The 26,550-nt window shown below is 44.1% G+C and overlaps 1 protein-coding gene across 3 annotated transcripts in view; it reads right to left on the bottom strand.

The window, feature by feature from the left end:
• LOC118378878 (ceramide synthase 2-like) overlaps positions 1-26,550 on the bottom strand; it is a 47,072-nt gene that overhangs the window by 12,899 nt on the left and 7,623 nt on the right. For all 3 annotated transcript variants that reach the window (XM_052495148.1, XM_052495149.1, XM_052495150.1), the window contains exons 2-4: positions 13,509-13,682; positions 11,964-12,081; positions 10,590-10,708 (exon numbers count right to left, since the gene is read on the bottom strand). In XM_052495148.1, coding sequence (XP_052351108.1) covers positions 10,590-10,708; positions 11,964-12,081; positions 13,509-13,681 — 410 coding nt within the window. In that variant the 5' untranslated portion in view covers position 13,682. The remainder of the gene's footprint in view (positions 1-10,589; positions 10,709-11,963; positions 12,082-13,508; positions 13,683-26,550) is intronic.

The raw sequence follows: 26,550 nt of genomic DNA, 5'->3' as shown, positions 1-26,550 counted from the left end.
GATTACAGATAGAGACCCCCAGTACTGTACAACACAACAACCTGCTGACTACAGATAGAGACCTCCAGTACTGTACAACAACCTGCTGACTACAGATAGAGACCTCCGGTACTGTAGAACAACAACCTGCTGACTACAGATAGAGACCTCCAGTACTGTACAACACAACAACCTGCTGACTACAGATAGAGACCTCCAGTACTGTACAACACAACAACCTGCTGACTACAGATAGAGACCTCCGGTGCTGTACAACACAACAACCTGCTGACTACAGATAGAGACCTCCAGTACTGTACAACACAACAACCTGCTGACGACAGATAGAGACCTCCAGTACTGTACAACACAACAACCTGCTGACTACAGATAGAGACCTCCAGTACTGTACAACAACAACCTGCTGACTACAGATAGAGACCTCCAGTACTGTACAACAACAACCTGCTGACTACAGATAGAGACCTCCAGTACTGTACAACAACAACCTGCTGACTACAGATAGAGACCTCCGGTGCTGTACAACACAACAACCTGCTGACTACAGATAGAGACCTCCAGTACTGTACAACACAACAACCTGCTGACGACAGATAGAGACCTCCAGTACTGTACAACACAACAACTTGCTGACTACAGATAGAGACCTCCAGTACTGTACAACAACAACCTGCTGACTACAGATAGACCTCCAGTACTGTACAACACAACAACCTGCTGACTACAGATAGAGACCTCCAGTACTGTACAACACAACAACCTGCTGACTACAGATAGAGACCTCCAGTACTGTACAACACAACAACCTGCTGACTACAGATAGAGACCTCCAGTAGTGTACAACACAACAACCTGCTGACTACAGATAGAGACCTCCAGTACTGTACAACACAACAACCTGCTGACAACAGATAGAAACCTCCAGTACTGTACAACAACAACCTGCTGACTACAGATAGAGACCTCCAGTACTGTACAACAACAACCTGCTGACTACAGATAGAGACCTCCAGAACTGTACAACAACCTGCTGACTACAGATAGAGACCTCCAGAACTGTACAACAACAACCTGCTGACTACAGATAGAGACCTCCAGTACTGTACAACAACAACCTGCTGACTACAGATAGAGACCTCCAGTACTGTACAACACAACAACCTGCTGACTACAGATAGAGACCTCCAGTACTGTACTGGAGGTACTGATTGTTGTCTACACTAGTGATTGTGATATTAACTACAGGTTGTCTCTACACTAGTGATTGTGATATTAACTACAGGTTGTTGTCTACACTAGCGATTGTGATATTAACTACAGGTTGTTATCTACACTAGCGATTGTGATATTAACTACAGGTTGTTATCTACACTAGTGATTGTGATATTAACTACAGGTTGTCTCTACACTAGTGAGTGTGAAATTAACTACAGGTTATATCTACACTAGTGATTTTGATATTAACTACAGGTTGTCTCTACGCTAGCGATTGTGATATTAACTACAGGTTGTCTCTACGCGAGCGATTGTGATATTAACTACAGGTTGTTATCTACACTAGTGATTGTGATATTAAATACAGGTTTTCTCTACGCTAGCGATTGTGATATTAACTACAGGTTGTCTCTACACTAGTGATTGTGATATTAAATACAGGTTTTCTCTACGCTAGCGATTGTGATATTAACTACAGGTTGTCTCTACGCGAGCGATTGTGATATTAACTACAGGTTGTCTCTACACTAGTGATTGTGATATTAACTACAGGTTATATCTACACTAGTGATTGTGATATTAACTACAGGTTGTTATCTACACTAGCGATTGTGATATTAAATACAGGTTTTCTCTACACTAGCGATTGTGATATTAACTACAGGTTGTTATCTACGCTAGCGATTGTGATATTAACTACAGGTTGTTATCTACGCTAGCGATTGTGATATTAACTACAGGTTGTTATCTACACTAGCGATTGTGATATTAACTACAGGTTGTCTCTACGCTAGCGATTGTGATATTAACTACAGGTTGTTATCTACGCTAGCGATTGTGATATTAACTACAGGTTGTTATCTACGCTAGCGATTGTGATATTAACTACAGGTTGTCTCTACATTAGTGATTGTGATATTAACTACAGGTTGTCTCTACACTAGTGATTGTGATATTAACTACAGGTTGTCTCTACACTAGTGATTGTGATATTAACTACAGGTTGTTGTCTACACTAGCGATTGTGATATTAACTACAGGTTGTTATCTACACTAGTGATTGTGATATTAACTACAGGTTGTCTCTACACTAGTGATTGTGATATTAACTACAGGTTGTTATCTACACTAGCGATTGTGATATTAACTACAGGTTGTCTCTACACTAGTGATTGTGATATTAACTACAGGTTGTCTCTACACTAGTGATTGTGATATTAACTACAGGTTGTTGTCTACACTAGCGATTGTGATATTAACTACAGGTTGTTATCTACACTAGTGATTGTGATATTAACTACAGGTTGTTATCTACACTAGTGATTGTGATATTAACTACAGGTTGTCTCTACACTAGTGATTGTGATATTAAATACAGGTTTTCTCTACACTAGCGATTGTGATATTAACTACAGGTTGTTATCTACGCTAGCGATTGTGATATTAACTACAGGTTGTTATCTACGCTAGCGATTGTGATATTAACTACAGGTTGTTATCTACACTAGCGATTGTGATATTAACTACAGGTTGTCTCTACGCTAGCGATTGTGATATTAACTACAGGTTGTTATCTACGCTAGCGATTGTGATATTAACTACAGGTTGTTATCTACGCTAGCGATTGTGATATTAACTACAGGTTGTCTCTACATTAGTGATTGTGATATTAACTACAGGTTGTCTCTACACTAGTGATTGTGATATTAACTACAGGTTGTCTCTACACTAGTGATTGTGATATTAACTACAGGTTGTTGTCTACACTAGCGATTGTGATATTAACTACAGGTTGTTATCTACACTAGTGATTGTGATATTAACTACAGGTTGTCTCTACACTAGTGATTGTGATATTAACTACAGGTTGTTATCTACACTAGCGATTGTGATATTAACTACAGGTTGTCTCTACACTAGTGATTGTGATATTAACTACAGGTTGTTGTCTACACTAGCGATTGTGATATTAACTACAGGTTGTTATCTACACTAGTGATTGTGATATTAACTACAGGTTGTTATCTACACTAGTGATTGTGATATTAACTACAGGTTGTTATCTACACTAGTGATTGTGATATTAACTACAGGTTGTCTCTACACTACCGATTGTGATATTAACTACAGGTTGTCTCTACACTAGCGATTGTGATATTAACTACAGGTTGTTATCTACACTAGCGATTGTGATATTAACTACAGGTTGTTATCTACACTAGTGATTGTGATATTAATGTCAGTATTAGTGTAACACAGCCACTGTCTCAGTCCAATAACAATGACACACACTGTTGGGATATAAATTGATTCTGCTAATAAGACCAAACTGTCTCCTGGGACTGGTGAGGGATGTGAGGGACGGGCGGCATATGTGTGTGTGTGTGGCCTGGGGGGTAGGAGGAGCCTTGATAAAACCAGGCTGGCAATTTGTAAGTCGCTCTGGATAAGAGCGTCTGCTAAATGACTTAAATGTAATGTAAATGTAAATGTAAACACAACAACCTGCTGACTACAGATAGACCTCCAGTACTGTACAACACAACAACCTGCTGACTACAGATAGAGACCTCCAGTAATGTACAACAACAACCTGCTGACTACAGATAGAGACCTCCAGTACTGTACAACACAACAACCTGCTGACTACAGATAGAGACCTCCAGTACTGTACAACAACCTGCTGACTACAGATAGACCTCCAGTGCTGTACAACAACAACCTGCTGACTACAGATAGAGACCTCCAGTAATGTACAACAACAACCTGCTGACTACAGATAGAGACCTCCAGTACTGTACAACAACAACCTGCTGACTACAGATAGACCTCCAGTACTGTACAACAACAACCTGCTGACTACAGATAGAGACCTCCAGTAATGTACAACAACAACCTGCTGACTACAGATAGAGACCTCCAGTACTGTACAACAACAACCTGCTGACAACAGATAGAGACCTCCAGTACTGTACAACAACAACCTGCTGACTACAGATAGAAGCCTCCAGTACTGTACAACACAACAACCTGCTGACGACAGATAGAGACCTCCAGTACTGTACAACAACAACCTGCTGACTACAGATAGAGACCTCCAGTACAGTACAACAACAACCTGCTGACTACAGATAGAGACCTCCAGTACTGTACAACAACAACCTGCTGACTACAGATAGAGACCTCCAGTACTGTACAACAACAACCTGCTGACTACAGATAGAGACCTCCAGTACTGTACAACACAATAACCTGCTGACGACAGATAGAGACCTCCAGTACTGTACAACAACAACCTGCTGACAACAGATAGAGACCTCCAGTACTGTACAACAACAACCTGCTGACTACAGATAGAGACCTCCAGTACTGTACAACACAACAACCTGCTGACGACAGATAGAGACCTCCAGTACTGTACAACAACAACCTGCTGACTACAGATAGAGACCTCCAGTACTGTACAACAACAACCTGCTGACTACAGATAGACCTCCAGTACTGTACAACAACAACCTGCTGACTACAGATAGAGACCTCCAGAACTGTACAACAACAACCTGCTGACTACAGATAGAGACCTCCAGTACCGTACAACACAACAACCTGCTGACTACAGATAGAGACCTCCAGTACTGTACAACAACAACCTGCTGACTACAGATAGAGACCTCCAGTACTGTACAACAACAACCTGCTGACGACAGATAGAGACCTCCAGTACTGTACAACACAACAACCTGGTGACTACAGATAGAGACCTCCAGTACTGTACAACACAACAACCTGGTGACTACAGATAGAGACCTCCAGTACTGTACAACACAACAACCTGGTGACTACAGATAGAGACCTCCAGTACTGTACAACACAACAACCTGGTGACTACAGATAGAGACCTCCAGTACTGTACAACACAACAACCTGATGACAACAGATAGAGACCTCCAGTACTGTACAACACAACAACCTGCTGACTACAGATGGAGACTACCAGTACTGTACAACAACCTGCTGACTACAGATAGAGACCTCCAGTACTGTACAACACAACAACCTGCTGACAACAGATAGAGACCTCCAGTACTGTACAACACAACAACCTGCTGACGACAGATAGAGACCTCCAGTACCGTACAACAGAACAACCTGCTGACTACAGATAGAGACCTCCAGTACTGTACAACACAACAACCTGCTGACTACAGATAGAGACCTCCAGTACTGTACAACACAACAACCTGCTGACTACAGATAGAGACCTCCAGTACTGTACAACACAACAACCTGCTGACGACAGATAGAGACCTCCAGTACTGTACAACACAACAACCTGCTGACTACAGATAGAGACCTCCAGTACTGTACAACACAACAACCTGCTGACGACAGATAGAGACCTCCAGTACTGTACAACAACCTGCTGACTACAGATAGAGACCTCCAGTACCGTACAACAGAACAACCTGCTGACTACAGATAGAGACCTCCAGTACTGTACAACACAACAACCTTCTGACTACAGATAGAGACCTCCAGTACTGTACAACACAACAACCTGCTGACGACAGATAGAGACCTCCAGTACTGTACAACACAACAACCTGCTGACGACAGATAGAGACCTCCAGTACCGTACAACACAACAACCTGCTGACTACAGATAGAGACCTCCAGTACTGTACAACACAACAACCTGCTGACGACAGATAGAGACCTCCAGTACCGTACAACACAACAACCTGGTGACTACAGATAGAGACCCCCAGTAGTGTACAACACAACAACCTGCTGACTACAGATAGAGACCTCCAGTACTGTACAACAACAACCTGCTGACTACAGATAGAGACCTCCAGTACTGTACAACAACAACCTGCTGACTACAGATAGAGACCTCCAGTACTGTACAACAACAACCTGCTGACTACAGATAGAGACCTCCAGTACTGTACAACAACAACCTGCTGACTACAGATAGAGACCTCCAGTAATGTACAACAACAACCTGCTGACTACAGATAGAGACCTCCAGTACTGTACAACACAACAACCTGCTGACTACAGATAGAGACCTCCAGTACTGTACAACACAACAACCTGCTGACTACAGATAGAGACCTCCAGTACTGTACAACACAACAACCTGCTGACTACAGATAGACCTCCAGTACTGTACAACACAACAACCTGCTGACTACAGATGGAGACTACCAGTACTGTACAACAACCTGCTGACTACAGATAGAGACCTCCAGTACTGTACAACAACAACCTGCTGACTACAGATAGAGACCTCCAGTACTGTACAACAACCTGCTGACTACAGATAGAGACCTCCAGTACTGTACAACAACCTGCTGACTACAGATAGAGACCTCCAGTACTGTACAACAACCTGCTGACTACAGATAGCCCTCCATTACTGTACAACACAACAACCTGCTGATTACAGATAGAGACCCCCAGTACTGTACAACACAACAACCTGCTGACTACAGATAGAGACCTCCAGTACTGTACAACAACCTGCTGACTACAGATAGAGACCTCCGGTACTGTAGAACAACAACCTGCTGACTACAGATAGAGACCTCCAGTACTGTACAACACAACAACCTGCTGACTACAGATAGAGACCTCCAGTACTGTACAACACAACAACCTGCTGACTACAGATAGAGACCTCCGGTGCTGTACAACACAACAACCTGCTGACTACAGATAGAGACCTCCAGTACTGTACAACACAACAACCTGCTGACGACAGATAGAGACCTCCAGTACTGTACAACACAACAACCTGCTGACTACAGATAGAGACCTCCAGTACTGTACAACAACAACCTGCTGACTACAGATAGAGACCTCCAGTACTGTACAACAACAACCTGCTGACTACAGATAGAGACCTCCAGTACTGTACAACAACAACCTGCTGACTACAGATAGAGACCTCCGGTGCTGTACAACACAACAACCTGCTGACTACAGATAGAGACCTCCAGTACTGTACAACACAACAACCTGCTGACGACAGATAGAGACCTCCAGTACTGTACAACACAACAACTTGCTGACTACAGATAGAGACCTCCAGTACTGTACAACAACAACCTGCTGACTACAGATAGACCTCCAGTACTGTACAACACAACAACCTGCTGACTACAGATAGAGACCTCCAGTACCGTACAACACAACAACCTGCTGACTACAGATAGAGACCTCCAGTACTGTACAACACAACAACCTGCTGACTACAGATAGAGACCTCCAGTACTGTACAACACAACAACCTGCTGACGACAGATAGAGACCTCCAGTACTGTACAACACAACAACCTGCTGACTACAGATAGAGACCTCCAGTACTGTACAACAACAACCTGCTGACTACAGATAGAGACCTCCAGTACTGTACAACAACAACCTGCTGACTACAGATAGAGACCTCCAGTACTGTACAACAACCTGCTGACTACAGATAGAGACCTCCGGTACTGTAGAACAACAACCTGCTGACTACAGATAGAGACCTCCAGTACTGTACAACACAACAACCTGCTGACTACAGATAGACCTCCAGTACTGTACAACACAACAACCTGCTGACTACAGATAGAGACCTCCAGTACTGTACTGGAGGTACTGATTGTTGTCTACACTAGTGATTGTGATATTAACTACAGGTTGTCTCTACACTAGTGATTGTGATATTAACTACAGGTTGTTGTCTACACTAGCGATTGTGATATTAACTACAGGTTGTTATCTACACTAGCGATTGTGATATTAACTACAGGTTGTTATCTACACTAGTGATTGTGATATTAACTACAGGTTGTCTCTACACTAGTGAGTGTGAAATTAACTACAGGTTATATCTACACTAGTGATTTTGATATTAACTACAGGTTGTCTCTACGCTAGCGATTGTGATATTAACTACAGGTTGTCTCTACGCGAGCGATTGTGATATTAACTACAGGTTGTTATCTACACTAGTGATTGTGATATTAAATACAGGTTTTCTCTACGCTAGCGATTGTGATATTAACTACAGGTTGTCTCTACACTAGTGATTGTGATATTAAATACAGGTTTTCTCTACGCTAGCGATTGTGATATTAACTACAGGTTGTCTCTACGCGAGCGATTGTGATATTAACTACAGGTTGTCTCTACACTAGTGATTGTGATATTAACTACAGGTTATATCTACACTAGTGATTGTGATATTAACTACAGGTTGTTATCTACACTAGTGATTGTGATATTAAATACAGGTTTTCTCTACACTAGCGATTGTGATATTAACTACAGGTTGTTATCTACGCTAGCGATTGTGATATTAACTACAGGTTGTTATCTACGCTAGCGATTGTGATATTAACTACAGGTTGTTATCTACACTAGCGATTGTGATATTAACTACAGGTTGTCTCTACGCTAGCGATTGTGATATTAACTACAGGTTGTTATCTACGCTAGCGATTGTGATATTAACTACAGGTTGTTATCTACGCTAGCGATTGTGATATTAACTACAGGTTGTCTCTACATTAGTGATTGTGATATTAACTACAGGTTGTCTCTACACTAGTGATTGTGATATTAACTACAGGTTGTCTCTACACTAGTGATTGTGATATTAACTACAGGTTGTTGTCTACACTAGCGATTGTGATATTAACTACAGGTTGTTATCTACACTAGTGATTGTGATATTAACTACAGGTTGTCTCTACACTAGTGATTGTGATATTAACTACAGGTTGTTATCTACACTAGCGATTGTGATATTAACTACAGGTTGTCTCTACACTAGTGATTGTGATATTAACTACAGGTTGTCTCTACACTAGTGATTGTGATATTAACTACAGGTTGTTGTCTACACTAGCGATTGTGATATTAACTACAGGTTGTTATCTACACTAGTGATTGTGATATTAACTACAGGTTGTTATCTACACTAGTGATTGTGATATTAACTACAGGTTGTCTCTACACTAGTGATTGTGATATTAAATACAGGTTTTCTCTACACTAGCGATTGTGATATTAACTACAGGTTGTTATCTACGCTAGCGATTGTGATATTAACTACAGGTTGTTATCTACGCTAGCGATTGTGATATTAACTACAGGTTGTTATCTACACTAGCGATTGTGATATTAACTACAGGTTGTCTCTACGCTAGCGATTGTGATATTAACTACAGGTTGTTATCTACGCTAGCGATTGTGATATTAACTACAGGTTGTTATCTACGCTAGCGATTGTGATATTAACTACAGGTTGTCTCTACATTAGTGATTGTGATATTAACTACAGGTTGTCTCTACACTAGTGATTGTGATATTAACTACAGGTTGTCTCTACACTAGTGATTGTGATATTAACTACAGGTTGTTGTCTACACTAGCGATTGTGATATTAACTACAGGTTGTTATCTACACTAGTGATTGTGATATTAACTACAGGTTGTCTCTACACTAGTGATTGTGATATTAACTACAGGTTGTTATCTACACTAGCGATTGTGATATTAACTACAGGTTGTCTCTACACTAGTGATTGTGATATTAACTACAGGTTGTTGTCTACACTAGCGATTGTGATATTAACTACAGGTTGTTATCTACACTAGTGATTGTGATATTAACTACAGGTTGTTATCTACACTAGTGATTGTGATATTAACTACAGGTTGTTATCTACACTAGTGATTGTGATATTAACTACAGGTTGTCTCTACACTACCGATTGTGATATTAACTACAGGTTGTCTCTACACTAGCGATTGTGATATTAACTACAGGTTGTTATCTACACTAGCGATTGTGATATTAACTACAGGTTGTTATCTACACTAGTGATTGTGATATTAATGTCAGTATTAGTGTAACACAGCCACTGTCTCAGTCCAATAACAATGACACACACTGTTGGGATATAAATTGATTCTGCTAATAAGACCAAACTGTCTCCTGGGACTGGTGAGGGATGTGAGGGACGGGCGGCATATGTGTGTGTGTGTGGCCTGGGGGGTAGGAGGAGCCTTGATAAAACCAGGCTGGCAATATAATGAGTGTCAGATATACTGTAAATAGATTCATGCTTTAACACTCAGACATGTGCTCACAGCATGTGTGTGTGTCTGTGCATGGGGGTGTGTTGGTGAGAGATTTGCATTAAGCAGCTTTTTGTGAAGCAGCTGTGTTGTTATCTTGTTCATGCATGTGTGTGGGAGTGTGTATGCATATGGGTTTTTGTGCATGTGTGTGGGAGTGTGTATGCATATGGGTTTTTGTGCATGTGTGTGGGAGCGTGTATGCATATGGGTTGTTGTGCATGTGTGTGTACCTGGCCTCTTTGAACTTCTTCAGTAGACTGGGACGGTCCTGGTTCCTGCGTCTCCTGAACCATCTCTGCACCTGTCTCTCTGAACAACCTGTCTGCTTACACAGACTGTCTATAGAACTCTGTAGGAGGGAATAGAGGGAGAGAGAAAGGGAGGAGGGAGGGAGGGAGAGCAGGGGATAGGGGGAGAGAGAAAGGGAGGAGGGAGAGAGAGCAGGGGATAGGGGGAGAGAGAAAGGGAGGAGGGAGAGAGAGCAGGGGATAGGGGGAGAGAGAAAGGGAGGAGGGAGGGAGAGCGGGGGATAGGGGGAAGAGAGAAAGGGAGGAGGGAGAGAGAGCAGGGGATAGGGGGAGAGAGAAAGGGAGGAGGGAGAGAGAGCAGGGGATAGGGGAGAGAGAAAAGGGAGGAGGGAGAGAGAGCAGGGGATAGGGGGAGAGAGAAAGGGAGGAGGGAGAGAGAGCAGGGGATAGGGGGAGAGAGAAAGGGAGGAGGGAGGGAGAGCGGGGGATAGAGAAAGGGAGGAGGGAGAGAGAGCAGGGGATAGGGGGAGAGAGAAAGGGAGGAGGGAGAGAGAGCAGGGGATAGGGGGAGAGAGAAAGGGAGGAGGGAGAGAGAGCAGGGGATAGGGGGAGAGAGAAAGGGAGGAGGGAGGGAGAGCGGAGGATAGGGGAGAGAGAAAGGGAGGAGGGAGAGAGAGCGGAGGATAGGGGGAGAGAGAAAGGGAGGAGGGAGAGAGAGCAGGGGATAGGGGGAGAGAGAAAGGGAGGAGGGAGAGAGAGCAGGGGATAGGGGAGAGAGAAAGGGAGGAGGGGGAGAGCGGGGGATAGGGGGAGAGAGAAAGGGAGGAGGGAGAGAGAGCAGGGGATAGGGGGAGAGAGAAAGGGAGGAGGGAGAGAGAGCAGGGGATAGGGGGAGAGAGAAAGGGAGGAGGGAGAGAGAGCAGGGGATAGGGGGAGAAAGGGATACAGTTTAGCATAATGATTTGTGTGGTGCTGTATAGAGATGTAGGATCTTAATTTGAGTCAGGTTGTGTGGTGCTGTATACAGATGTAGGATCTTAATTTGAGTCAGTTTGCTACAGCAGGAAAATAATTCTACAGCAACAGGATATGTGAATTATTATATGGATTATAATTAGGGGTTGATACATTTTTCGTTAGGGCAAATCAAGTTTGAAATGACAAACTTTAGAAACCTTTTTAAAACTCAAATACACACGTTTACATTTCCTGCTGTGCAGATTTTTTTTTGCAACAAAAGACTGAACAAATTAAGATCTGTAGCAATTGTGTAGTGTTAATGTGTGTGCGTGCGTACCCGTGTGCATGTGTCTCTGTGCTTGCATGCATTGGTGTAGTCTTTTTTAGTTGTGTTACCTGTGAGGGGTTCTTGGTTGTGTTACAGTAGAAGGACTCCAGTGTGGGGTTGTGTGAGACTATGAGCCGAACTTTCTCCTTCACCCCCATGACAGCAGCCAGTGGGGTGGCCACTAACCTGCACACACAGAGAGGGGAGAGAGGGATGAGATGGGAGGAAGAGAGAGAGACGGCATGATACGGTTTGATATTATCATGAGGGAGGATGGAGAGGTATGAAGGGAGGGAGAGAAGGTGATAGAGAGAGTGACAGAGAAAGGTTGACTGATTGCTATTGCTCAGCTAACACACAACATAGGTGGGTTCTAAAAATATGAGAGAAGAGAAGAGAGGGAGGGAAAGGACACAGAGGAGAAGAGGAAGCAGAGATATGATCAGAGTGACTCAGTGAAAATTAAATTACAGATTGAAGGTAAAATAATGCAATTAAATATTAGCGGTGGAGAGGACAAGATGGACAGAGGAGAGAGAGGGAGGGCGGGAGAAAAAGGGTGGAGCACGTGGAGGAAGGGGGAAGAGGCGTAGGAATATAAACATGTAGACAGATGGGGAAAGAGAAGAGGTATTAACATGTAGACAGATGGTGAAAGAGAAGAGGTATTAACATGTAGACAGATGGGGAAAGAGAAGAGGTATTAACATGTAGACAGATGGGGAAAGAGAAGAGGTATTAACATGTAGACAGATGGTGAAAGAGAAGAGGTATTAACATGTAGACAGATGGGGAAAGAGAAGAGGTATTAACATGTAGACAGATGGGGAAAGAGAAGAGGTATTAACATGTAGACAGATGGGGAAAGAGAAGAGGTATTAACATGTAGACAGATGGGGAAAGAGAAGAGGTATTAACATGTAGACAGATGGGGAAAGAGAAGAGGACAGATATTTAACATGTAGACAGATGGGGAAAGAGAAGAGGTATTAACATGTAGACAGATGGGGAAAGAGAAGAGGTATTAACATGTAGACAGATGGGGAAAGAGAAGAGGTATTAACATGTAGACAGATGGGGAAAGAGAAGAGGTATTAACATGTAGACAGATGGGGAAAGAGAAGAGGTATTAACATGTAGACAGATGGGGAAAGAGAAGAGGTATTAACATGTAGACAGATGGGGAAAGAGACAGATGGGGAAAGTATTAACATGTAGACAGATGGGGAAAGAGAAGAGGTATTAACATGTAGACAGATGGGGAAAGAGAAGAGGTATTAACATGTAGACAGATGGGGAAAGAGAAGAGGTATTAACATGTAGACAGATGGGAAAAGAGAAGAGGTATTAACATGTAGACAGATGGGGAAAGAGAAGAGGTATTAACATGTAGACAGATGGGGAAAGAGAAGAGGTATTAACATGTAGACAGATGGGGAAAGAGAAGAGCTATTAACATGTAGACAGATGGGGAAAGAGAAGAGGTATTAACATGTAGACAGATGGGGAAAGAGAAGAGGTATTAACATGTAGACAGATGGGGAAAGAGTCAGAGGATTAATCGTATGAGGGGTGACAGCCAGCCAAACAGGCAGACAGACGGACAGACGTACCTCTCGAAGATCTGTCGTATTACGAGGAAGGCTAGGGCAATGGGTAGCACCACCCAAAGGTCGCTGGCCTTGGCGTAGACACGGCCATCTTTGTCCTCCAGGTCAGCCCAGCCCAGCCCCTCAGGGAACCACAGCCGCTCATTCCAGAACCACTCGCTCAGACTGGACACCATACTGGGGAGAGAGCAGAGAAGACGGTTAATATACTGACATTTACACACACACACACACACACACACACACACACACACACACACACACACACACACACACACACACACACACACACACACACACACACACACACACACACACACACACACACACACACACACACACCTGGCAGCATGCTGCCTCAGAGGGATGGGAGAAAGGAGTGGTTACATCATCCTTTGTGGTTATTTGAATTGCCAGTTAATGAAAGGATGTGACCAGTTGTCCCATGTGTAGCCTACTTCCTGGTCTCTTTTATGACACAATGTCTGTCTAATCCTTCTCCATCTCATCCTAGCTAGACACAGGAAGAATGGAAGGGGTTCAAATCCCTAACTGAATGAATGTTTATTTATCCATTTCTCTCACCGCAGTTAAACAACAGGAACCATCCCAATCAGAGGAAATGTTCATACCTCAACAATCGTCTGAAGTCAGATCCATATTCTAATCTATACCATCTGTTGTGTAAACTCCACATAACACGCATTGGGAGAAATCTGCAGGCCAATTGAATAGGAAAGATTGGCACCAACTAATTAGATGTAATGCCATTGTGCAAATCTTCCCCGTTCAATTACAGATGTAAGATCTTCATTTGATAACCCTGTTTGTAGGAGAACTGTCCTGCAATGCAGGAAATGTAAAACTTGTGTACTTGAGATTTTAAAAGGCTTCTGAAGTTTGTAATTTCCATTTAGAAATTTCAGACTTAATATTCCCTTACGTAAAATGTATCAATCCCTACAAAAATGTAAATTCATTATAATCTACATAATAATCACATTCATGTTGATTTAGGATTATTTTCCTGCTGTAGCAAACTGGCTCAAATTAAAGATGGAATCCAAAGGTCGCGGGCAACCTCATGCTGCCCCCACTTGTGTTGTTTTCTCACTTTCAACGAAAACAAGGTAGTTGAGCCCTAAGCCACCTTGGACTAGCCTTCTCCCACCCACTCAAACGACCCTTGCTGCGCCATGGCTCTGGAGTGGAAGTGTCACGGCCGTCGTCGGAATGAGACCACGGTGCAGCGTGGTGAACGTACATTTTCTTTTATTTGTTAAAATGTCACCAACAAAACAAGAAATAACAAAAACGACCGTGAAGCTTACAAGGGCTAAGTGCCCCTAACAAATGCAACTTCCCACAATGACAAAGGGAAAAAAAGGCTGCCTAAGTATGATTCCCAATCAGAGACAACGATAGACAGCTGTCCCTGATTGGGAACCATACCCCAGCCAAAACATAGAAATACAAAAACATAGAAATCAGAACATCAATCAATCAATCAATCAAATTTTATTTATATAGCCCTTCGTACATCAGCTGATATCTCAAAGTGCTGTACAGAAACCCAGCCTAAAACCCCAAACAGCAAGCAATGCAGGTGTAGAAGCACGTAGAATGCCCACCCAAATCACACCCTGACCAAACCAAATAGAGACATAAAAAGGCTCTCTAAGGTCAGGGCATGACAGGAAGTCACTAGCTAGCTAACTTGTTTGCAGATAAACTGTTTTGGTTGCAGGGACAAAGTTTTCAGAAAATGTCGACAGCAACAAGCACCGTTCTCGGTTCTTGGATCTGAATAAACTTGATCCCAAAAGAAAAAAGCGAGAAAAATCATGACCTATCCAGAAACCTGATATACATTGGAATCAGTTTTGAAAGGTGGAAGGGTGATGACGAAATGACCACCGTTCGCATGGACTGGTAGGTAAATGTTTGGTTGCGTTGCATTTTTACCCTGCTAGCTACGTTAGATGATAACCTTAGTGTGTTCAATATTCAAGCTAGCAAGCACGTCTACTAGCTAACTAGCTAACCTCTGTATTCTGACTGTTTTGTAACGTTACACATTTTTTACAATAATTTATTTAAACTAGCTTACGTTAGCTAGCTAAAGCTAGATATGCAGATTGTTGACATGGAACACAGACCGTGAGAGATAGAAGGACAATCAATAAATCTGATCTAACTTAGTGGATATTCGTCAAATCCGTCATGATTGATGTATTGTAACAGGCTAACACGGTGGTTAATAAAGTCTGATTTTATATACACTGCTCAAAAAAATAAAGGGAACACTAAAATAACACATTCTAGATCTGAATGAATTAAATATTCTTATTAAATACTTTTTTCTTTGCATAGTTGAATGTGCTGACAACAAAATCACACAAAAATGATCAATGGAAATCAAATTTAGCAAACCATGGAGGTCTGGATTTGGAGTCACACTCAAAATTAAAGTGGAAAACCACACTACAGGCTGATCCAACTTTGATGTAATGTCCTTAAAACAAGTCAAAATGAGGCTCAGTAGTGTGTGTGGCCTCCATGTGCCTGTATGACCTCCCTACGACGCCTGGGCATGCTCCTGATGAGGTGGCGGATGGTCTCCTGAGGGATCTCTTCCCAGACCTGGACTAAAGCATCCGCCAACTCCTGGACAGTCTGTGGTGCAATGTGGCGTTGGTGGATGGAGCGAGACATGATGTCCCAGATGTGCTCAATTGGATTCAGGTCTGGGGAACGGGCGGGCCAGTCCACAGCATCAATGCCTTCCTCTTGCAGGAACTGCTTTTTTAAATTTTTTATTTGAGCCACATGAGGTCTAGCATTGTCTTGCATTAGGAGGAACCCAGGGCCAACCGCAAAAGCATATGGTCTCACAAGGGGTCTGAGGATCTCATCTCGGTACCTAATGGCAGTCAGGCTACCTCTGGCGAGCACATGGAGGGCTGTGCGGCCCCCCAAAGAAATACCACCCCACACCATGACTGACCCACCGCCAAACCGGTCATGCTGGAGGATGTTGCAGGCAGCAGAACGTTCTCCACAGCGTCTCCAGTCACGTCTGTCACATGTGCTCAGTGTGAAGCTGCTTTCATCTGTGAAGAGTACAGGGCGCCAGTGGCGAATTTGCCAATCTTGGTGTTCTCTGGCAAATGCCAAACGTCCTGCACGGTGTTGGGCTGTAAGCACAACCCCCACCTGTGGACGTCGGGCCCTCATACCACCCTCATGGAGTCTGTTTCTTACCGTTTAAGCAGACACATGCACATTTGTGGCCTGCTGGAGGTCATTTTGCAGGGCTCTTGCAGTGCTCCTCCTTGCACAAAGGCGGAGGTAGCGGTCCTGCTGCTGGGTTGTTGCCCTCCTACGGCCTCCTCCACGTCTCCTGATGTACTGGCCTGTCTCCTGGTAGCGCCTCCATGCTCTGGACACTACGCTGACAGACACAGCAAACCTTCTTGCCACAGCTCGCATTGATGTGCCATCCTGGATGAGCTGCACTACCTGAGCCACTTGTGTGGGTTGTAGACTCTGTCTCATGCTACCACTAGAGTGAAAGCACCGCCAGCATTCAAAAGTGACCAAAACATCAGCCAGGAAGCATTGGAACTGAGAAGTGGTTTGTGGTCACCACCTGCAGAACCACTCCTTTATTGGGGGTGTCTTGCTAATTGCCTATAATTTCCACATGTTGTCTATTCCATTTGCACAACAGCATGTGAAATGTATTGTCAATCAGTGTTGCTTCCTAAGTGGACAGTTTGATTTCACAGAAGTGTGATTGACTTGGAGTTACATTGTGTTGTTTAAGTGTTCCCTTTATTTTTTTGAGCAGTGTATTTGGCTGTTTTTACTGAATAATATTTAGAAGTATTCCCTTTTCACGTTTTGAAGAAGTAACTGCTAAATCCAACATCTTTCGGTTCAGGGCCTGGAGACTTGTCCTAACTAATGGTCCACATACTATCAACAACATTTAGGACCGAGACCTGCAGGCTCCTAACTAGTGGTCCACATACTATCAACAACATTTAGGACCGAGACCTGCAGGCTCCTAACTAGTGGTCAACATACTATCAACATAACATTTAGGACCGAGACCTGCAGGCTCCTAACTAGTGGTCCACATACTATCAACATAACATTTAGGACCGAGACCTGCAGGCTCCTAACTAGTGGTCCACATACTATCAACATAACATTTAGGACCGAGACCTGCAGGCTCCTAACTAGTGGTCAACATACTATCAACAACATTTAGGACCGGGACCTGCAGGCTCCTAACTAGTTGTCAACATACTATCAATATAACATTTAGGACCGAGACCTGCAGGCTCCTAACTAGTTGTCAACATACTATCAACATAACATTTAGGACCGAGACCTGCAGGCTCCTAACTAGTGGTCAACATACTATCAACACAACAGGTGTAGGAGAGGCCCAGTGGCCCACAGAGGGGAAGTACAACTGAACATAAATCACTTCTTCATTCATCCACCACATGGACATGGCCACGGCATAACTATTCCTATATACAGCCAGCAGAGGGGAAACACAGTTTATTTTGTGTGTATATGTTTTCACCACGGCCTGTAGGTCCAGGTTACTGGCCCAACTGTTCTCTATACTGAGTATACAGTCTTTCCTGTGACATTATATGTCCATTGCGCTGCACACAATTTAAACAGTCTTGAATGATGTATGCCAAGGTATACCTGAGATAAGGCACTGTTGAGTTTGCAACACCACAACTCAAATGCCGGTTCACCAGTATTTACGAAATAGCAAACAGCTTTTTTGTTCAAGCCCTCAAGAACTGTTGGCCGCTAAAGATGATAATCTGTTCACATCTGCCAATGTATTGACTGTTAAGTATCCAGACGACCTGTCCCCAGAGCTTTCAATAGGCTACAGTTCATCTCTTTCCGTAACCTGTTGAGGCCGGCAATTAAGGAGAATCAGAGGCTAAATTAAAGATGTTGCAGAACTGCTGTATTTGAACTCTTCTGCCCAGTTCCCCTGATGTTGCTATGGCAATCAATATGTTTTTACCATCCCTGTAAAACTGTCACTTTTGTGGAGAGATCGTTTTCAAAACTAAAACTCCTTAAAAAACTCCCTATGAAGCATTCAGTCTCATATCGGGGCAGCAGGGTAGCCTAGTGGTTAGAACGGGTAGCCTAGTGGTTAGAACGTTGGACTAGTAACTGGAAGGTTGCAGGTTCAAACCCTCGAGCTGACAAGGTCTGTCGTTCTGCCCCTGAATTTAACCCACTGTTCCTAAGCCATCATTGAAAATAAGAATTTGTTTTTAACTGACTTGCCTGGTAAAATAAAAAATCTGTGTCTTTGAACACCTACAGTGCCTTGCGAAAGTATTCGGCCCCCTTGAACTTTGCGACCTTTTGCCACATTTCAGGCTTCAAAGATAAAGATATAAAACTGTATTTTTTTGTGAAGAATCAACAACAAGTGGGACACAATCATGAAGTGGAACGACATTTATTGGATATTTCAAACTTTTAAAAAAAATTGAAAACTGAAAAAGTTGGGCGTGCAAAATTATTCAGCCCCTTAAGTTAATACTTTGTAGCGCCACCTTTTGCTGCGATTACAGCTGTAAGTCGCTTGGGGTATGTCTCTATCAGTTTTGCACATCGAGAGACCGAAGTTTTTTCCCATTCCTCCTTGCAAAACAGCTCAAGCTCAGTGAGGTTGGATGGAGAGCATTTGTGAACAGCAGTTTTCAGTTCTTTCCACAGATTCTCGATTGGATTCAGGTCTGGACTTTGACTTGGCCATTCTAACACCTGGATATGTTTATTTTTGAACCATTCCACTGTAGATTTTGCTTTATGTTTTGGATCATTGTCTTGTTGGAAGACAAATCTCCGTCCCAGTCTCAGGTTTTTGCAGACTCCATCAGGTTTTCTTCCAGAATGGTCCTGTATTTGGCTCCATCCATCTTCCCATAAATTTAAACCATATTCCCTGTCCCTGCTGAAGACAAGCAGGCCCAAACCATGATGCTGCCACCACCATGTTTGACAGTGGGGATGGTGTGTTCAGGGTGATGAGCTGTGTTGCTTTTACGCCAAACATAACTTTTTGCATTGTTGCCAAAAAGTTCAATTTTGGTTTCATCTGACCAGAGCACCTTCTTCCACATGTTTGGTGTGTCTCCCAGGTGGCTTGTGGCAAACTTTAAACAACACTTTTTATGGATATCTTTAAGAAATGGCTTTCTTCTTGCCACTCTTCCATAAAGGCCAGATTTGTGCAATATACAACTGATTGTTGTCCTATGGACAGAGTCTCCCACCTCAGCTGTAGATCTCTGCAGTTCATCCAGAGTGATCATGGGCCTCTTGGCTGCATCTCTGATCAGTCTTCTCCTTGTATGAGCTGAAAGTTTAGAGGGACGGCCAGGTCTTGGTAGATTTGCAGTGGTCTGATACTCCTTCCATTTCAATATTATCGCTTGCACAGTGCTCCTTGGGATGTTTAAAGCTTGGGAAATCTTTTTGTATCCAAATCCGGCTTTAAACTTCTTCACAACAGTATCTCGGACCTGCCTGGTGTGTTCCTTGTTCTTCATGATGCTCTCTGCACTTTTAACGGACCTCTGAGACTATCACAGTGCAGGTGCATTTATACGGAGACTTGATTACACACAGGTGGATTATATTTATCATCATTAGTCATTTAGGTCAACATTGGATCATTCAGAGATCCTCACTGAACTTCTGGAGAGAGTTTGCTGCACTGAAAGTAAAAGGGCTGAATAATTTTGCACGCCCAATTTTTCAGTTTTTGATTTGTTAAAAAAGTTTGAAATATCCAATAAATGTCGTTCCACTTCATGATTGTGTCCCACTTGTTGTTGATTCTTCACAAAAAAATACAGTTTTATATCTTTATCTTTGAAGCCTGAAATGTGGCAAAAGGTCGCAAAGTTCAAGGGGGCCGAATACTTTCGCAAGGCACTGTAAGTAAGATCCACTCATTGCCCTGGCGCCTTCGTAGCTGTTACCACAGCATTTGTTGTTCACTGATATCCCAGTCTGGTCTCATAGCCGAGACGTAACATAGTAAACATAAATCCAGAACACTAAAATGAGTATGATATGTTATATTTGTATGCTTATGTAAGCTATTAGGTTACTTAAAGCAAAAACGAAAGGAGGGTGGTTGTTAGGGGTGGGAATATAACGCAAACGTCTAGCCACATGAACATCTAGAAACCCAAAGGTTGCGTGTTTCAATCTCATCAGACAACTTTAGCATTTTAGCTAATTGTCAACTTTGCAACTACTTTATAGCTCCTTTGCAACTAAACTCAGCAAAAAAAGAAACGTCCTCTCACTGTCCACTGCATTTATTTTCAGCAATCTTAAAATGTGTAAATATTTGTATGAACATAACAAGATTCAACAACAAGACATAAACTGAATAAGTTCCACAGACATGTGACTAACAGAAATGGAATAATGTGTCCCTGAACAAAGGGGGGGGTCAAAATCAAAAGTCAAAGTCAGTATCTGGTGTGGCCACCAGCTGCATTAAGTACTGCAGTGCATCTCCTCCTCATGGACTGCACCAGATTTGCCAGTTATTGCTGTGAGATGTTACCCCACTCTTCCACCAAGGCACCTGCAAGTTACCAGAGATTTCTGGGGGGAATGGCCCTAGCCCTCACCCTCTGATCCAACTGGTCCCAGACGTGCTCACTCAGTGGGATTGAGATCCGGGCTCATCGCTGGCCATGGCAGACCACTGACATTCCTTTCTTTCAGGAAATCACACACAGAATGAGAAGTATTGCTGGTGACATTGTCATGATGGAGGGTCATGTCAGGATGAGCCTGCAGGAAGGGTACCACATGAGGGAGGAGGATGTCTTCCCTGTAACGCACAGCATTGAGATTGCCTGCAATGACGACAAGCTCAGTCCGATGATGCTGTGACACACCGCCACAGACCATGACGGACCCTCCACCTCCAAATCGATTCCACTCCAGAGTACAGGCTTCAGTGTTTTTGCCAGTCCTGTCTGGTCCAGCGACGGTGGGTTTGTGCCCATAGGCGACGTTGCTGCCGGAGATGTCTGTTGACGATCTTCCTTACAACAGGCCTACAAGCCCTCAGTCCAGCCTCTCTCAGACTATTGAGGACAATCTGATGGAGGGATTGTGCGTTCCTGGTGTAACTCGAGCAGTTGTTGTTGCCATCCTGTACCTGTCCCGCAGGTGTGATGTTCAGATGTACCAATCCTGTGCAGGTGTTGTTACACGTGGTCTGCCACTCTGAGGATGATCAGCTGTCCGTCCTGTCTCCCTGGAGTGCTGTCTTAGGCATCCCACAGTACGTACATTGCAATTTATTTGCCCTGGCCACATCTGCAGTCCTCATGCTGCCTTGCAGCATGCCTAAGGCACATTCACACAGATGAGCAGGGACCCTGAGCATCTTTCTTTTGATGTTTTTCAGTCAGTAGAAAGGCCTCTTTAGTGTGGTACATTTTCATAACTGTGACCTTAATTGCCTACCGTAAGCTGTTAGTGTCTTAACGACCGTTCTACAGATGCATTTTCATTAATTGTTTATTATTCATTGAACGAGCATGGGAAATAGTGTTTAAACCCTTTACAATGAAGATCTGTGAAGTTATTTGGATTTTTACAAATGATCTTTAAAAAGACATGTTCCTGAAAAAGGGGTGTTTCTTTTTTTGCTGAGTTTATGTAGCATGTTAGCTAACCCTTCCCCTAACCTTTTCAGCCAACCCTTCCACTAAACCTAACCTTAACCGCGTTAGCCACCTAGCTAATGTTAATGAGCATTTCTCCTTTTCCAAGATAATCCATCCACCTGACAGGTGTGGAATATCAAGAAGATGGTTAAAAAGCATGATCATTACACTAGTGCACCTTGTGCTGGGGACAATAAAAGGCCACTCTAAAATGTGCAGTTTTGTCAAACAACACAATGTCACAGATGTCTCAAATTTTGAGGGAGCGTGCAATTGGCATGCTGACTGCAGGAATGTCCACCAGAGCTGTTGTCAGAGAATGTAATGTTAATTGCTCTACCATAAGCTGCCTCCAACGTCGTTTTAGAGAATTTGGCAACTGCAGACCATGTGTATAGTATCATGTAGGCAAGCGGTTTGCTGATGTCAACGTTGTGAACAGAGAGACCCATACTGGCAGTGGGGTTATGGCATGGGCAGGCATATGCTACGGACAACAACACAATTGCATTTTATTGATGGCAATTTTAATGCACAGAGATACCATGATGAGATCCTGAGGCCCATTGTCGTGCCTTTAATCTGCCGCCATGTTTCAGCATGATCATGCACAGCCCCATGTCGCAAGGATCTATACACAATTCCTGGAAGCTGAAAATGTCCCAGTTCTTCCATGGCCTGCATACTCACCAGACATGTCACCAATTGAGCATGTTTGGGATGCTCTGGATGGACGTGTACGACAGCGTGTTCCAGTTCCCGCCAATATCCAGCAACTTCTCACAGCCATTGAAGAGGACTGGGCCACAGGCCACAATTAACAGCCTGATCGGGAGATGTGTCGCGCTGCATGAGGCAAATGGTGGTTTTAAGGTATCTGTGACCAACAGATGCATATCTGTATTCCCAGTCATGTGAAATAAAATCTTTGAAATTGTTGCATGTTGCGTTTTTATATTTTTGTTCTACACCTGCATTGCTTGCTGTTTGGGGTTTTAGGCTGGGTTTCTGTACAGCACTTTGAGATATCAGCTGATGTACGAAGGGCTATATAAAATAAATTTGATTTGATATAAATGGAGTGTTTGGATTTACGTACAGAATAATACAAAATGCTCTGAGACCACTTTGCACGATGATATCATCTTACTTTCAATCAGTTATTTTCTTATTTTTCAAGGCCTGAGGCACTTCTTCAGTTACATTCCTGAAGCCAAAGAAACAAACACTTGGCTTCCTGATTTATGACAGGCGCTTCGTGGTTTCAGAGAGAGAAAAGTAAAGAGAAGCTTTACTTTGACTGTGATTTGGGTGTGGTAGGATGGGGACGGGAGTTGAGTGGGGGACACTATGAATCATGGCTGGATTTTTTGCTGTGAATCATCTATCTGTGCTGAGTCAGAATGTCCTCCCACACACCACTCCCCTATCACCACTCAGCCCTAAACCCTGCACCCTAAACCCACTCCAAACCACTACCCTAATCCTCTCTGACGCCACCCTCCTACACCCTACCCAACCCACTCCCCCGATTCTCCTCAGCCCCCAAACCCCTCCCCTATCCACTCCCCTACCCTGATCCCTTTAGGACTTGCCTCATTGAGTAGGTTCCCTCCCCAGCTGACAGAAGCTCTGAGAGGCAGAGCGAGGCCTCCCTCCCTCCCTCCATGCCTACCTCGCTGCCTGCCTCCCTCCTTCCTTCCCTGCCTAACATTACTCCCAGACCCAGACACAGAGCAGGCCTGGCTCTCTTTCAACTATGCAGCTGGATTTACGCACACATTAAAGACTGATATACAGCCAGGGAAGGGAGTGCCGCTGACACCCAACGGTAGCATACACTGAGATGAACTGGGCTTTTCACATTGGTTAACATTGAAACGGATAGGAGATACCGGCTAATACAGAACTGACCCTTTGAGCTTCAATAAAAATGTTAGTTAACGCTGGGCTAGCTTTGGATAGCTTAGGTTACGTAGGCGTGGATCCCCATACACCAGGCACACTAACAAGACGGTAAATGAAGTTACAACACTAAGTTACGTCTACAGAAGCCTTCCCTTCTCTCACACACTCTCCCCTGAGACACTGTCATTGTTCAGTTAATTCCACATCATAGCAGGTTACTCATCAACACCAGACACATTTCCTGTCACAACTCAGAGAGAGTGCATCTCAATCGTCTTCCCCTCATCTCCTTTCCTTAATCAGGGGTGTATCTCAATACTCTAAAATGCCTTCCTCTCGTCATCTCATCTCCTCTGTCAGCACTGATCTGATAGAAGAGGACAGGACAGCTGGACCTCTGCTATAAAGCTTCCAGCTATCCAGTCTATTGGGATTAGTGTAGATGATGTTAAAAACAAGAAGCGGTGAGATTGACACATCAACATGTGTCTAAAGTAGTTTCTCCAACGTGGGCTATAGGATGCAGATTTTGGCAAAACCCTGCACCCTGTTGTAGAAACGCTGCAAGGTTGATGACACTGAGTCCTGGGGGGTTGCTGCTGCTATTGAGACAGCATTGGTGCTTTTGTTTCACCTGTCACTCCTCTGCAGCATAGCATTCCTGCTAGCATCATGGGATTACTGATACAACATCATCCTGCTGAACTCAGAGGCAGGGAGGAAGGGAGGGTCCATGTATTCACTGGGAAATCAACACCTCCACAACACAGACAGGAGGTGGGGGGGGGGGTCCATGTATTCACTGGGAAATCAACACCTCCACAACACAGACAGGAGGTGGGGGGGGTCCATCTATTCACTGGGAAATCAACACCTCCACAACACAGACAGGAGGTGTGGGGGTCCATGTATTCACTGGGAAATCAACACTTCCACAACACAGACAGGAGGTGGGGGGTCCATGTATTCACTGGGAAATCAACACCTCCACAACACAGTCAGGAGGTGGTGGGGGGGGGGGTGTCCATGTATTCACTGGGAAATCAACACCTCCACAACACAGACAGGAGGTGGGGGTCCATGTATTCACTGGGAAATCAACACCTCCACAACACAGACAGGAGGTGGGGGAGGGTCCATGTATTCACTGGGAAATCAACACCTCCACAACACAGACAGGAGGTGGGGGGGTATTCACTGGGACAGGAGGTCCATGTATTCACTGGGAGATCAACACCTCCACAACACAGACAGGAGGTGGGGGGGTCCATGTATTCACTGGGAAATCAACACCTCCACAACACAGACAGGAGGTGGTGGGGGGGGTCCATGTATTCACTGGGAGATCAACACCTCCACAACACAGACAGGAGGTGGGGGGTCCATGTATTCACTGGGAAATCAACACCTCCACAACACAGACAGGAGGTGGGGGGTCCATGTATTCACTGGGAAATCAACACCTCCACAACACAGACAGGAGGTGGGGGGGGGTCCATGTATTCACTGGGAAATCAACACCTCCACAACACAGACAGGAGGTGGGGGGAGGGTCCATGTATTCACTGGGAAATCAACACCTCCACAACACAGACAGGAGGTGGGGGGTCCATGTATTCACTGGGAAATCAACACCTCCACAACACAGACAGGAGGTGGGGGGGGCATGTATTCACTGGACAGGAGGTGGGGGGTCCATGTATCACTGGAAATCAACACTCCACAACACAGACAGGAGGTGGGGGGCCATGTATTCACTGGGAAATCAACACCTCCACAACACAGACAGGAGGTGGGGGGCATGTATTCACTGGGAAATCAACACCTCCACAACACAGACAGGAGGTGGGGGGGGCATGTATTCACTGGGAAATCAACACCTCCACAACACAGACAGGAGGTGGGGGGCATGTATTCACTGGGAAATCAACACCTCCACAACACAGACAGGAGGTGGGGGGAGGGTCCATGTATTCACTGGGAAATCAACACCTCCACAACACAGACAGGAGGTGGGGGGTCCATGTATTCACTGGGAAATCAACACCTCCACAACACAGACAGGAGGTGGGGGGGGTCCATGTATTCACTGGGAAATCAACACCTCCACAACACAGACAGGAGGTGGGGGGGTATTCACTGGGAAATCAATGTATTCACTGGGAAATCAACACCTCCACAACACAGACAGGAGGTGGGGGGGGGGCATGTATTCACTGGGAAATCAACACCTCCACAACACAGACAGGAGGTGGGGGGGGCATGTATTCACTGGGAAATCAACACCTCCACAACACAGACAGGAGGTGGGGGGGGGTCCATGTATTCACTGGGAAATCAACACCTCCACAACACAGACAGGAGGT

Source organism: Oncorhynchus keta, chromosome 34 (assembly GCF_023373465.1).
Source record: "Oncorhynchus keta strain PuntledgeMale-10-30-2019 chromosome 34, Oket_V2, whole genome shotgun sequence".
Lineage (NCBI taxonomy): Eukaryota > Metazoa > Chordata > Actinopteri > Salmoniformes > Salmonidae > Oncorhynchus > Oncorhynchus keta.
This window is presented reverse-complemented; position numbering and strand designations above follow the sequence as displayed.